This window comes from Bolinopsis microptera, chromosome 3, assembly GCF_026151205.1.
Source record: "Bolinopsis microptera isolate Bmic1 chromosome 3, MBARI_Bmic_1.0, whole genome shotgun sequence".
NCBI classification, from domain to species: Eukaryota; Metazoa; Ctenophora; class Tentaculata; order Lobata; family Bolinopsidae; genus Bolinopsis; species Bolinopsis microptera.
In genome coordinates, this window is record NC_087074.1 from 16,167,905 (window position 1) to 16,182,501 (window position 14,597).

The window sequence follows — 14,597 nt, forward strand, 5'->3', positions numbered from 1 at the left end:
GTATTCTTGGCAGTAGTGCTACCAGTGTTCCTTAGTGCTGGAAAGTAAAATATACAGCATAATAATGCATTCTCCACGATTTTAACCAAAAAACCCGGTTTTGTCATTAAATCGGACCGAAAGTTCATTAAATAGAATCTAACATTATTTCAGGTTCTATACAATTCTGAACTGAAGTTCTCCGAACGGCTCTATTCCCTCCTATCCCCTGACATAATGAAAGTGAAACTCTTTGAACCACTGGTATCCCTGGTGAAACATCCCTCTCTCTACGTGAGAGGTTCAGTGTCTAGAGAGGCATATGATGGTCTGATCTGTCTTAGTGACTTGAGGGCTGCTAACCTTCTTCTCAGCTGCTCAAGAAACAACTCATTTCCCACAGGAAATATGGTAAGTGTATTTAAGGACTTTTATTCAAAGTTTGATCACACCTGATATAAATTCTTTGTACATTATGTTGTCAGTGTTGGTATTATCCATAATACAGCAGTTTTTATTTTTGCGGTAAATTTACGAAATAATATCGAATTATTTTCATTTATCAACGTGTTTTTCAGATAAAGTTGGTCTCAATGGAATTTGGAGTGCCACATTCTCTTCTTCACCTCAAGAAAACTCCAAAACAACTTCGAGAGACTATACAATCTAAAGCGACCATAGAAACCTTGCAATCAGAACCAAAGAGATTAGCAGGATCTTGGACTCCTATAGATAACTATAACCTGAACTACATCGACAAACCTGTCCGAGCATCTGTGAACTTCTTGTATCACAACGTCGAGAAAGTGAGGGCAAAATCAGAACTTAACTCGAAGAAGAATGTCAAAACTGTCAGGATAGCATGTGATGAGACCGCCGGGCACAACTACAGCACATCTACCAAAAATTCAACAGAGCTGGCCAAGAGAAAGATAAGAGGGATCCTGGCGGAGAGGCCCAGTGAGAGGTTCACCTACTCTCAGGAGTACGCATGTCAAACAGTCTCCCCTCGTTGCGTACAAGAGGAGACTGAAAAAGAGAAAGAGCAGAAGAAGGAAGTGTGGAGGACCCAGGAGGGTTTCCTGTTCCCTGCTCACAGATCCGCGTTACAGTCTAACCAACACAGCTCTATCCCACACTACACTAGAGTCGAGCAACTTAGAGAACCTTGGGAGGAGAATGTTTTACACGCTGGAAAACTAAAACCAACTGTCGACTGGAAGACCTTCTCGTGGAATGAGAGAGGCAGAGACTTTGCTACTCCGAAAAGACTTCCAACCCCCAGTCACCCGGTAACGATACACATGCCTGGCAAAAGACGAGCCGAGGAGCTCCAACAGTACACTTCCGAAGAAGAAGAGAAGTGGAGGAGTAAACTGGTGGTAGATAACGAGAGATTCGCAGTGCACAGGACCGGTGCTGCAGTTGAGCTGAAGAGTAGGGGCCCCGGGGCGGCTTCTCAACAGGACAAATCCGGCAGTATTCTCAAAGATCCTCCCGCCAAATTGTCTTTGTCAACTGCGCCTTTTAGACTGTCTCCAATACCTGCTGTTGATGTGGTGAACTATCCTAGAAGTGAGGGAAATGAGAAGAAAGTTTTCCAACCTGGTCCTCATCATTCTCTGTCCTGGTCCCGGGAGTGTAACGCAATTCCCGTTCTCAAAGACGGGAAAGACGGGAAGTTTTCTCTTTACTTCACTCCTCACTCTGCTTTAGCTAAACTTGCTATCAAACCTTTGGGTGACAAGGAAAAAGTGGGACACTTGTGGGAAACCCCTGCAAATTGAGTTTTATCTTAGAGATATATAGTGTGGACACTGGTAATTATTCCAACACCGCTGAATTTGAACCTTACAATTTTCTGGCATTTTCCTCCAAGCCTCAACTCAATGAGGATGAGTCATGAGTAAATGATTTGTTAAGTTTTGATGATTAGTTATGGTTTTGTAGTATTTCAGAATTGTATTTATGTGTATGAACTTACTCAAAATTAACTACCCCCCAAAATTCAATTTAGCTATTGAATGTAGTTACATTAGATTTTAAAAGAATTTTTGATCCACGATCGTAGCTGGATGTGCCAGATTTTTATTGTGAATGATTTTAAAGAACTTAATAGATTTGGAAAATTTTGTTGTATTCTTTGTCCAGTTTATCGGTAAGTACTAACTAACATGTCATTGAGCTTTGAGCTTTGAGCATGTTCCAATTTACATTCCTGTAATCTGCTCGGCAAGCGGGTCCCGTACTGTAGTGCGACATGTACTTTAGTGCGACACGTACCCTAGTGCGAAACCTTCAAGATCGACACTGTCGCACTAAAGTACGCTACCTGGATTGTAGTGCGACACGTACCGTAGTGCGAACTGCGACAGAGAATTTTCAAGGCCGACACTGTCGCACTACAGTACGCTACCTGTACTGTAGTGCGACACGAACTAAAGTGCGACAAAATCTTTACATATTCAATAAAAATTTGGCATTGCAATACATTGTTTACTATGCATCGGCGAGGAGGTGGTTGTCTGAGCATCTTCTGGTTGATCTTCCACTGGGTTAGATCCTGCTCCTTCTTCAGGACGTCGATAAATCGCTAGATAGTAGGGTTGGTGCAGTCCCTTAAGGATCGAAAACCGTTGTGCCAACCCTCAGCAATGTTGGTTATCTGAACCGATCATCTAAAGGAATTCCGTACTGCTGAGTTCTCTGAGCGCGTTGTATTCCGGGACTAGGTCATGCTGCTGCATCTTCCTCCAAAGTGTTTGCTTGTGGTGGAAGAAACAGCCTCTCTTGGTAGTAGTGGGCCAGGTTGTCTCCACAGCGTTGATCAGGGCTCTCTCGTAGTCACTCATGACAGATTGAGGTTCGACTCCAAATGCAAGAGAACTTGTTATCCCAATCGGAGATATACCTTCATACGATGGGTGTGATAGGTATTAGGATCATATGCTCAATGCTGCTTACGAGTGACTCAGTGGATCACATACTGCATTATACGTGGCTTGAACTGACCCGAAGGAAGTATGATCAGTGGATCACTTCGAAATACACCGTACCCGTACACCGACGAATCGGGTCCACAAGATCACTTCGAAATAAGTGAGGTGAACCGACCCGACGAATCACTTAATGGTCCATTATAAGAAGGATAAGATATAACCTGAACTTGGAAATGAAACAGGATATTTTGTCGCACTAGAGTACGCTACCTGGATCGTAGTGCGACACGTACTGTAGTGCGACAGAGGGTGTTTTTGTCGGACTTCGCACTAGAGTACGTGTCGCACTACAGTACGATTACCTCGGCAAGCGATTGCCGATCAAAAGATTCTTGGCGATTGGCAGAATTAGATTCGAATATACAGCTGAATCACTGGTGGTACAACCTTTCAGAGACTTATCTCGGAAAATAAAATTCAATACCAGCTAAAATTTGAATGTGATTGCCGATCAAAAGATTCTTGGCGATTGGCAGAATTAGATTCGAATATACAGCTGAATCACTGGTGGTACAACTACTCTTAAGTCAGCACATTACATATGTTCTAATATGCTGTGAAAATGATGGTGATGAGTATCAACATTTAGATTTACATGCCCTTTTGAGTAAGGTACATAATGCACAATCTCCTTCATATAGATGATACTCATGGACATTCACATAGCGCATCAGGTTCGGTGAGATGAAGCTATCTTAAATTCAAGATAGAACGGGCATAGAACCCTTAGAGAGGGGAATGATTTTACTTTTATTGATAAAATCAAATGTTTTACTTTCTCAAGCTGCAATTCTTGTACGGTGGGGTAGATAATAAAAACAAACAATTCAGGGTTTGCAAAATTAAAAATCGATAAAATTAGATAACGACACTATTGATCCAAGTTGATCAAAAAATGGATACTTCTAACAACCCAGGTTGGGACGAACCCAGACCGATTCCAGCACAGTCAACTGGTCATGTGATCACCAAACATCTTCCAAAACTCAAAAACGTGAAAAAGCCGACCCGAAGAGATTGAATCTCAGACAGATTCGGACGTTGGTTGTTTAACAAAAAATACATTGTTATTGATACAGCGGTATGAGGATAAAGACCCGAGGTATCCCACAAGTGTTAAACTTGGAGTTCAGGACCCCCAGCTGATGAAGGGGTAGTTTGGTGGTCTAGGTTGTGGTCCATGGCGAGGCTTCATGTGACTGTGTGGCATCGGGAGTGGAGTGAGAATTTAACCGTATAACGCACCTGCAGTAAGGAAATATTTGGTAGTTACATTGAGTTAATGAGAAACAAAGATTTGCTTCAAAAACGTAACCGAGATGTCGGTAATCTAGTCTGAATAAAAATTAGTCTGATCTCAGCTCAACATCTTTTTTTCATATAAGTGAAAGTGAGAACACATCCAACAAGATATAAATTCTAAATACCTTCGGCCTCCTCCTTTCTGTTAATCAGAGATGATTCCTGGATCTCATGATCAGCACCGTAGAGCATCGCATTCGATTCTGCAGGAAGATTTTTAATTAGTTAAGATATTATTTGGTCAAGTATTAAGTAACCAGCCACAATGTTGGCTATTTGTCGAAATAATACCTCCCTTTACCGCCAATAAGCGATCTAATCGGCTCAAGCTGGCAAAATGATGTGCTCTCGCATACTTGAAGTATTACTTCTGTTTGACTGATAACGCTATAACCTAGTCTTAACCACCCCCTACCACACCGGCAAGTGGTTTTAGTTGTGAAATACCAAGCTAGCGTCGCGTTATAATACCAAGCTAGCGTTGTGAAATACCAAGCTAGCGTCGCGTTATAATACCAAGCTAGCGTTGTGAAATACCAAGCTAGCGTCGCGTTATAATACCAAGCTAGCGTTGTGAAATACCAAGCTAGCGTCGCGTTATAATACCAAGCTAGCGTTGTGAAATACCAAGCGTTGTAATACCAAGCTATATGGCAGCGTCATTGTATTATATTAATGCTTATACCTAAGACCAGTGTAGGTACGATTCACAAAGAACATCAACAATTGTATAGTTACTAATACTAGTTATACGTTATAATTGATACATATTATTTTAATTTAAGTCAATAAGTTTTACTTTTAGTAGTTAAGAAGGTAGTACCTGAATTTAGAGCTTCTAAGCTGCCGAGCGATGCACTTTCACCCGGTAACATAACTACCCTGAAATTGAAATTGTTAATGTTTCTGGGATACTGATAATATAGAAAAACATTAAACTGCTGGTGCATCAAAACACTCTGTAGGACTGATCCACAGCTTATTTAATATTTATGTTGGCAGTATCAAGAGAAAATTAAACAGTTGTAAAAGTTTCATAGCTTCGTGAAAGTTTTATTATGACATTGACAAATTGACGTGCCCGAAGTTCTTCGAGCTTTTAAAGCTAGAGCGAGCATTTAGTAGCTAGCCATAGGGGGCAGGGTATATTATGAATATAATAACTAGTACTAGTAATTAAGTTGTCATATCAGAGATTGACTATTATTTTACTTTCTGCCACACGCATGACAACCAATTTCTACATCCTATATTGTATATTGTGGTTGAATTATAATAAAAACACTCACGACAAGCACGCGAGGACTAGGAATATTCCTGCTGTGAGTTTCATCCTGAGAAAATAGCAAGGTTTAGAAAGGGATTTACACAATAAACAACAAATGTAAATCCGTAATAGTATCTGTGTTACTAGTAAGGATTTTTATATTATTGGACCGAATAAAGACGATTAGAATGAAAATTTTAGTAATATTTATAATTATAGTTTTATTTGCAAAACAATATAATATAATAGATACAACAAATCTTTTTATATTTTTGTCTTTGCTTTTCCACAATCAGTAAAGATCCTTATTAACGCTAAAATTTTGTAGGATTCAAAATTAATTTGATAGCCTCCCATTCCAAATTCCATAACCTCCATTCCCAATGGTGATGCTGCAAAATTAATAAACGGCGCGGGTGCGGAACTTTGATATTTTCTATCAATTTTGAAAATATATTACGTTCACTGCACGGTTCAGAACAGGACTGAAGTGGATCAGTTACAAGTAGTCAAGCCCAAGGTCGGACGACGAAATTGGGCCTTGAAACCACACTTTCCTTGAAACCGCATTTATACGTGTATTTTATTGCTCTAAGCTGAAGTGTGAAGGAAGAGTCGGGATTACTGAAATATAAGCAGGGTGCCTCGACCGCAATAGAAATTAGATTGGACTCCTGTTAGAGCCTGCAGGCTATTATCATCAGCTGCGGTGCTTTGAGTATTTTTCGAGTTTCATTCATGTCCCACCACAAACCATCCTTTATGCCAGGGTTGATCAGGTATAGTGCAATAATCAGAATATTGGTTATACAACATTGTGTTGAATGGTAAGACTAAGTGGGAGCTGTGAATTAATATCCAGACAAAAGCCGATTACTTGATATTGACGAGTGCAATGTTCGTGGTATGGAGCGTTGCCAGCTTTTTTGTTATATTATTTTGTGCAATATTAATCTGCCGACGATCGAGAAGTCAATGACAAAAATTTCTTTGAGACGGGACACCGAATAATGACAAAAATCAGTATTCAAGAGTTAATAAGAGAAACCGCAAATTTTTAAAACTTCTGGGATCGGCCACATTGTTTGGAGTGGAACTGATGAAATGGATTGAGCACTGAGCAGCATGCATCTGTGGATAGGACAATTCTGATCCTTTGCGCAATTTCTCGAATAAAGGAGCTTTAAAATTGGTGTATATAATTATAGGGATACGTGAAGTAAAGATGAATTTATTAAGTTTTCGGAAGATGATGGGAAAAGTAGTCCTAGTCGCTGGGAAAGAGATCAAAAATGTATTCCCTGGCTTATTCAGAACAACTAGTTTCGATGTATTTGGAATTGGATGAATTACAGGTTGTGAAAATTTACTCTACAGATGAAATTTTCTACATACATGACCTCGTTTTATAATATGATTGATCTAGAATGATTAATAGATGATATGTTGTTACTTGCATCAGTAGTGAATGTGAAAAATATGATTGCTCTCTTGCTAAAACATAAAAAACTAACTAAAGATGTATCCTAACATCGGGGGGGGGGGGGGGGGGGGGGGGGGGGGGGGCTTGGGTGTACGTATAAAATGAGAGCGTACTGTTTTCGGTTAAGCACAATTTATATTGAAGCTGTTAGCCACAAAACGACCTTACGGTTACCGACATCGATGAAACCTAACCTTAACGCCCGGATGCCACCATGCAGACTAGCACGGCTGATACCGTAGCACAGTGGGGTCCTGGTACGAGAGAGAGGCCTCTCGGGGGAGAGAGCGTCGTCTCAAGAACCAGTGGCTCACTAGGGGGCTACTGGTGCGTTGTAGATTGTGACTGGTAGGGTTCACAGTTTATATAGTGTACGCGACGTCGCATCCCATACGACAACTCCCCACGCTCACCAGCAAGAGCAGGCACGCGTGATCCGTGCTGCGCCAATGGCAGGCTTCGTGTCGGCAATTTGACAAGGCAACAGCAAGAGCATTTAAGCTTTTTAACGAACTGTCAGATTGAGCCAATCAGAAGCACGATTACTGGATTAATCGCTGATATCTCGTAATAGGACACGCAGCGGGGTGCCACCGAGATCGCAATCTTATAGCATTTGTGACAGCTAAACGTTTAAAGCACTTAAGTATGAGGAAGATGGTTTATTAAATGCCCTCCGACTTGACTGAGATGTTGCTACGATTGATATTCTAATACCAGCTAATTTGCTGAAAGAAACGGTATGGTTTCTCGGCGGTAAAATAATCAAGAACCGGTCATAGATCTAGAAATTGAGGTCACTACATGATATTGATAGTGTGACGTAAAACTTTATTCATTATAGTTGAACAATGAATTCATGACCGTCAGTAGTAGTGCATGAGGTCATTATTATTTTAAAAATAGAGTCATTGATGCACACACCATGTGATATTCATGGTTCCATTTCAAATCTTTTAAAAGACTGAATCGTTTGGTGTGGCAGCTTGGCTATGAAAGAATTGTAGGTACGGTTCAAAGCTACATCATTTGAGGAAGCACCAGCGAGAGCATTTAAGATTAAACGTCTACAAAGTATTTAACCATTATTCTTCTTGAAGAGCTGCTGCTGTCGCGACTAATTCCTCATTATGATTAACAAAACTTAATATTGCGAGGAAGTACTTTCATACGAAATTTCAATGCTTAAGTTGTTATAAGATCATCAAATTGTTGGAGACAGAAATTTTGCAATATACTATCGAGAATCTTGCAAATATTTTGAGGCGTGACGGAGTCTAGTGCAGCATGAAGGAAGTCTGGGGGTTGCCGTTGAGGAAACTCATGGCAATTAAACTAAATACTTATTTATAGCATTAACATCGATACTTATTTGTATTGCCTTACGAAATATATGATAGTTATAGTATTTTTCGTGTTCAAGAATTCCCTTATTACCGAAAATATTGATAAAATGCAATATCACTATTCACTGCATGGACTCTACTAATTGAATTCTTTCAGATGATTGGGGGAAATTATGTAAATAATAAATTTGATTAATTTACTCTATTATAATCACAGTCACTTCGAGATGGCCAGGCCTACTCTCGTGCTGTCTATATGTGATGATTAACTCTGAAAAACTAGGGACAACTGGGGAATGATCCCAGAACCTCGAGATTTCGCGTCTCTTGCTCTACCAATTGAGCTACTGACCCTGATTCTCAGAGCGAAATCACCACTCATATACAGCACAATTTCATGCTTTGTGTGGAATATCATTTATCAGTTATTTAGAATATATATTCGCATTTATCCACACTATATTTACATTACACGTACAACGTGATATCGTTATCAGTGCAGTGTGTACAACACCAACTACACCGATCAATAGCCAATCTGCGAAACATTTTAATTATTATTATCACTTCGAGATGGCCAGGCCTACTCTCGTGCTGTCTATATGTGATGATTAACTCTGAAAAACTAGGGACAACTGGGGAATGATCCCAGAACCTCGATTGGTAGAGCAAGAGACGCGAAATCTCGAGGTTCTGGGATCATTCCCCAGTTGTCCCTAGTTTTTCAGAGTTAATCATCACATATAGACAGCACGAGAGTAGGCCTGGCCATCTCGAAGTGATAATAATAATTAAAATGTTTCGCAGATTGGCTATTGATCGGTGTAGTTGGTGTTGTACACACTGCACTGATAACGATATCACGTTGTACGTGTAATGTAAATATAGTGTGGATAAATGCGAATATATATTCTAAATAACTATAATCACAGTGTTAATAGTAAATAGTAATCTTTGCTGGGCGGCGCTCAGCCTGTCATTTTGCCGAACATAAATATGATTATAATAGCCTGGGTCCTCAGGTAAGGTAATCTCAGCAAAGCCATATTTTAACCATTTAGACATTTTTTCGACGGCAAATCTCAACGATCCTGGGTCGCCATAACGTTTCGACGGGATAAAATAGCTACACGTTAAAAGTCCCGTCCAATCATACACCACTGTATACGCTACGCCTACGACCATTTTCAGACAAATTATGTCTTCGCTTACCTTACAAGACATTTTTGTGGCGGACCAATTTGCGACGACCGAAATTTTGGCGGTCCGAAAATTTGGCGAAATTGAACAAAAACCGTCACATTTCGGACGTCACAGAAAATAAGGGTATTTTTCATCATTTTGTTTTCTGACACAAAGGAAATTCAAAATTTTCTAAAAATCGGTAAAATCATGTTGAAACAAAATGAAACTTATAAATCGATTTCTTCATCTTCCTCTAAGGAGTCCGGCTCGACTCTTTCAGTTTCACTTATTGAGTTTGATATTAAATTGTTTATCTTGACTTAGTCGCTTATAAGACGTTTATGTTAGCACATAAATGTAATTTATTGTAAATTTAAAACGTATTACTTGACATTAAATCCATCATGGAATATTGTGTTTATTTGTCCCACCATCATATCACTAACTTTTCAAGAACAAAATGAATCGATGAAGCCACAATTATTGGAATAAGCTAAAAATAATGCGACGGATTCTATTACGACGACCGAAATTTTGGCGGTCCGAAAATATGGCGAAATTTCGGGAAAACCGTCGCATTTCGTACGTTATGAAAATGTCTTGTAAGGTATATTCATACGGTTCTGAGAACTTGCGATTTTAACAAACAAGAAGCAGGCGTATCGAATGTCTGGGAAAGTGATCTTTAGCGATGAGATTTGATTTATTGCCATCGCAGATTTTTTTGGCGGATATCTTTCATGGAATATAACTTGGATTTGAATTTCTCTGAGCTCACTCGTTAAAGCAAGTGGCCGTTTCAATTTTCAACCTATTTTTACTCATTTCCTAAAAGTACAAATTTAAGTTCCATCTGACATTCTGACAATGGACTAGATTTAGAAAGCATACTTTTACTAGGTAACATAAGCCAATTTTAGCTTCATACTTTTACTAGGTAACAAAAGTCGACTCTAGCGATAATCATGTCTATTAAATATCTTATATCAGTCGAAAATTTAAGTTCTATCTGACAATGGACTAGATTTAGAAAGCATACTTTTACTAGGTAACATAAGCCAATATTAGCTTCATACTTTTACTAGGTAACAAAAGTCGACTCTAGCGATAATCATGTCTATTAAATATCTTATATCAGTCGCAAATTTAAGTTCCATCTGACAATGGACTAGATTTAGAAAGCATACTTTTACTAGGTAACATAAGCCAATTTTAGCTTCATACTTTTACTAGGTAACAAAAGTCGACTCTAGCGATAATCATGTCTATTAAATATCTTATATCAGTCGCAAATTTAAGTTCCATCTGACAATGGACTAGATTTAGAAAGAATACTTTTACTAGGTAACATAAGCCAATATTAGCTTCATACTTTTACTAGGTAACATAAGCCAATATTAGCCGACTCTAGCAATAATCATGTCTATTAAATATCTTATATCAGTCGCACGCAGGTACCTGGTAGTGGTAGTGGTACGTTTTTATCCCATCTGATAGGTCGATAGCTGTCAGACTGGGCTTCATTTTTGTGCTATTGACAACTGGAATGAAAGTTAATCAGAGTCCAACATTCGACAGCTTTTATTAGATTAAATTTAATCATTCTTTAAAGTTCGATTTCACAGGAAGATTGGACGCCTTATATATTCATAAAGTTGTCAGCTGCCGACAGATTCTTTGATTTCACTAGATGACACATACCGTATCTATATCTTAGTTAAATCTGATCGTTTAATGTAGAGGATATTTAAAGAATTGCAAATTCTGTCGGAGAAAAGGTTCTCTCAAGGATCCTTTGTTCGCGGACACAAAATCATGGAAATTTAAACGGCAGCCAATTTAAGATATTAATTGTGCTTATTCAATGAGTATTTTGATAAAAAATTATTTAAAAAACGTATCTTCTTGAGATATAGCTGACAATCGGCGGCTATTCTTCTAGCATCCAAGTCAAACCATTTCTCTCGGTCATGACACTATGCTGTGGTCACAGTTAGATACAAATTAGTTACTTAACTTTAGTATAAGTAACATTGGATATAAATATATACATATTTCAGTGTCTGAACAATATAATAATACTAGAAACCCGCCGCTAGTCGAAAGCTTTGTTCGAGGAAATTTTAAGCATCAGTTATGTTTTAATTTCTCTTCATCATATAGCCCCAAAACGATACTTTTTACCGCATCAAAAAATTTCAATCACAACCAAAGTTATAAATATATATAGGTATATAGCGTCATGAGGGTAAATGTGATTGTGAGCTAGTTGTGAAATTCTGACGTAGCATACAGCATAACACCGCGCGTTGAAATCCGCTGTAGTCGAAAATTTTATAAAAGGACACTATAAGGGAGCGAATTTATCGTTCGAATTTATCGGTCATCGCTAGTCAATGGTCAAACAATCCAACAAATATGCTTTAGTTCCCGAACCCTGCTTCACTGAAAATATATGAATTACACATTTGAATCATTTCGGTAAATGTCAGGTCCCTCATCGTCTCATTTGATAGATCTGTTCAAATTGAAGTTTTTACGTATGAAAGAATTGTGATAAATAATTGATAAATAATTGATAAAATTGGTAAAATGACATAATCTATCAAATGACTCAACACTTGGGACGTTGAGTGTAGATTTAACCTGAGTTACAAATGTGAATAAATGGATATAGGTTGGAAAAACGTTAGAATTATTATTATTATCGTTATATAAAAATATTATATAACAATTGATTGGTATAAAAATAAATAGATAGGAAGAAGTCACTGTACCGGTTGGATTAAATGAAATGTGACGGACCTTTCTGATCATAGAGAGAGATATGGATGTATTAAACGGATTAAACGGATTAAACGATTCAAAAGTCAAATTACAATGGTAATGTCTGACCAGATATAAAAAATTAAATTTACCCAAAAGTCATAAAATATATAATATATACAATGAACCCTGTAAGTCTTAAGAGTGAGATTCAAAATACTTAATAATTTAACTGAACTTTTCTGAAAGTGTTCCGAGTCATAGATTATAATTTGGCAATATTGTTAATGTTAGGAATTTGTTTGGAGGACGCTTTAGGGAATCTTCGTTCATGAGCTTTGGTAAGGAACCTTCCTAGGTCTCCGATGGTTGAAGGGTGTGCGAAGATCTGTCCAATGTCAGAGAAGAGTAATGTTTTACTTTGTTGGGACAAACAGTGGCGGAGATCTTCATAGAGAGGGCAAGTACGCAATACATGAAGTTCATCTTCGATGATTGGATCAGGGAAAGGAAGCTCTAGAAGAAGATCGAGTGACTCCGCATCTGTAGTGGAACAGTGTTTGCATGCCCTATTCGAAAGTTTATGTCGATGCATGCCATGTCTTCCAGTTTCGATGTTGTATTGATGCGAGCTTGTTCTGAGTTGCGCAAGTCTCCTAGTCTGCTGTGGCCGTAGGTTGATCGACAGGTATGTTTCGCAACCGAAGCTTGCCTTGATGAGGTTGTAGAATCCTAGTTTTCTGTTGAGTTTTCGCTCTTTGTTCCATTGTTGAACGAAAAGGGTTTTCATAGCCTCGCTGATTTCGAGCGGGTTTGAGATATCACTTCCTCCTGTCAGTTGTTTCACTGTGTTCTTGGTGGATTCCAGCCGGGAGAACCATAACAGATTCAGATCCCTCTGCTCGGCGTAAGCGTGCCTTACTAAAGAAGAGCATCCCTCTTTGTCAAGTCCCTCCAACCTCCCGAGGTAGCTATAGACTTGGGACGTAAGCTCGATGGCAAGCGGGTATCTTCCAGTGTCACCCCACACAGCGGTGTTTGAAGTCGATTTGTTGACATTCATAGTCCATTTCATAAATGATAGGTGAACTTTCTCCAGGGGGTCTTTTGCTGTATCCTGAGTAGCCGGATAACTCCCCGAAGCAAAGATAGACATGAAATTTGTCATGGGAAGCCAGATCTGACACCCGTAGGATAGAACAGGAACAATCAGAGTGTCGAAAAGCTTAAACACAGTTGTCTTCCGGAGGTATCGAAGGTCAAGCATACTCTTGAGAGAGAAGTAGCTCCGAAGCCCTTTTTGTCTAAGCTTTATCTGGGCAAGTTTTAAAGATCCCGTGAGTGTGAACGTAATTCCAAGATATGTGTACTCACGCACTGATGGCAAGGTCATTTCCCCGTAGACAAAATTAGTACTGTCCTTGAGCACCCTTCCTGCCCGGTTAAACACCATAATTGCTGTTTTTGATATGTTAACCGATAACCCCCACTCTTGACAGTAGGTATGTAAAACTTCTAACATTCTTTGAAGACTCTCTTGATCAAGAGCCAGCAGAATCAGGTCATCGGCCCAGAGGAGGTGGGTTACTCTAGTACTTTTCAGTAACGGTACTTCGACATTTTCCATAGAATTAAGGTCTTCTGATAGTTGGTGTATGAAGCATTTGAAGAGTTCTGGAGACATGGGGTGTCCTTGTTCAGTCCCGCAAAGAACATCGATCTTTTCAGAGAGCTTGTTCAAGAGCTTGATTTTTGCTTTGGAGTTTGTGTACATGAACTCCATGCAACCAAAGAATCTTCCTTTGATGCCTAGTTTCCAGAGTTTGTACAAGAGTGCCTCCCGGCAGACTGTATCAAACGCTTTGGCGTAGTCAACAAAACAGGAGAACAATCTGCCTTTGTTAGCTTTTACATATTTTTCTATGCAAGTCGACAGTGTCAATATATGATCTGCTGTTTGCGCGTTTTTGCAAAACCCCAGTTGATTGGGGGTGTCAGGGTTTGTCTCAGCACGGAATTTTATAAGTCTCTGGAGGAGAATACTTGCAAACAGTTTTCCCACGTTGCTGGCTACTGCAATTGCCCTATAGTTATTGGGATCGTAGATGTTGCCTTTTTTGTGCAGAGGCGTCACAACAGATGTTCCCCAGGGATAAACTCTGTGTGATAGACATAGGTTAAAGAGATGCAGTATAGCGCACTGCATATGTTTTCCAGAGAGTTTGAGAAATTCATTTGGGATTAAATCCTCCGACACTGCTTTCCCTTTC

At 39.1% G+C, this 14,597-nt stretch overlaps 2 protein-coding genes and 1 long non-coding RNA gene across 3 annotated transcripts in view; 1 reads left to right on the forward strand and 2 right to left on the reverse strand.

Annotated features, from left to right (window-relative positions):
- Window positions 1-2,104, forward strand: part of LOC134813048 (uncharacterized) — a 57,946-nt gene extending 55,842 nt beyond the window's left edge. The window contains exons 15-16 of the mRNA XM_063820723.1: window positions 154-390; window positions 558-2,104. Of these exons, the coding sequence (XP_063676793.1) occupies window positions 154-390; window positions 558-1,766 (1,446 nt within the window). The 3' untranslated portion in view covers window positions 1,767-2,104. The remainder of the gene's footprint in view (window positions 1-153; window positions 391-557) is intronic.
- LOC134813051 (cystatin-B-like) overlaps window positions 1-14,597 on the reverse strand; it is a 73,567-nt gene that overhangs the window by 38,992 nt on the left and 19,978 nt on the right. The window lies entirely within an intron of this gene.
- Window positions 3,805-5,617, reverse strand: LOC134813494 (uncharacterized). Its single transcript, XR_010160027.1, has 4 exons — window positions 5,570-5,617; window positions 5,104-5,162; window positions 4,406-4,483; window positions 3,805-4,223 (listed from the first exon to the last, which is right to left on the reverse strand). It is a non-coding gene; the product is annotated as an uncharacterized LOC134813494 (long non-coding RNA).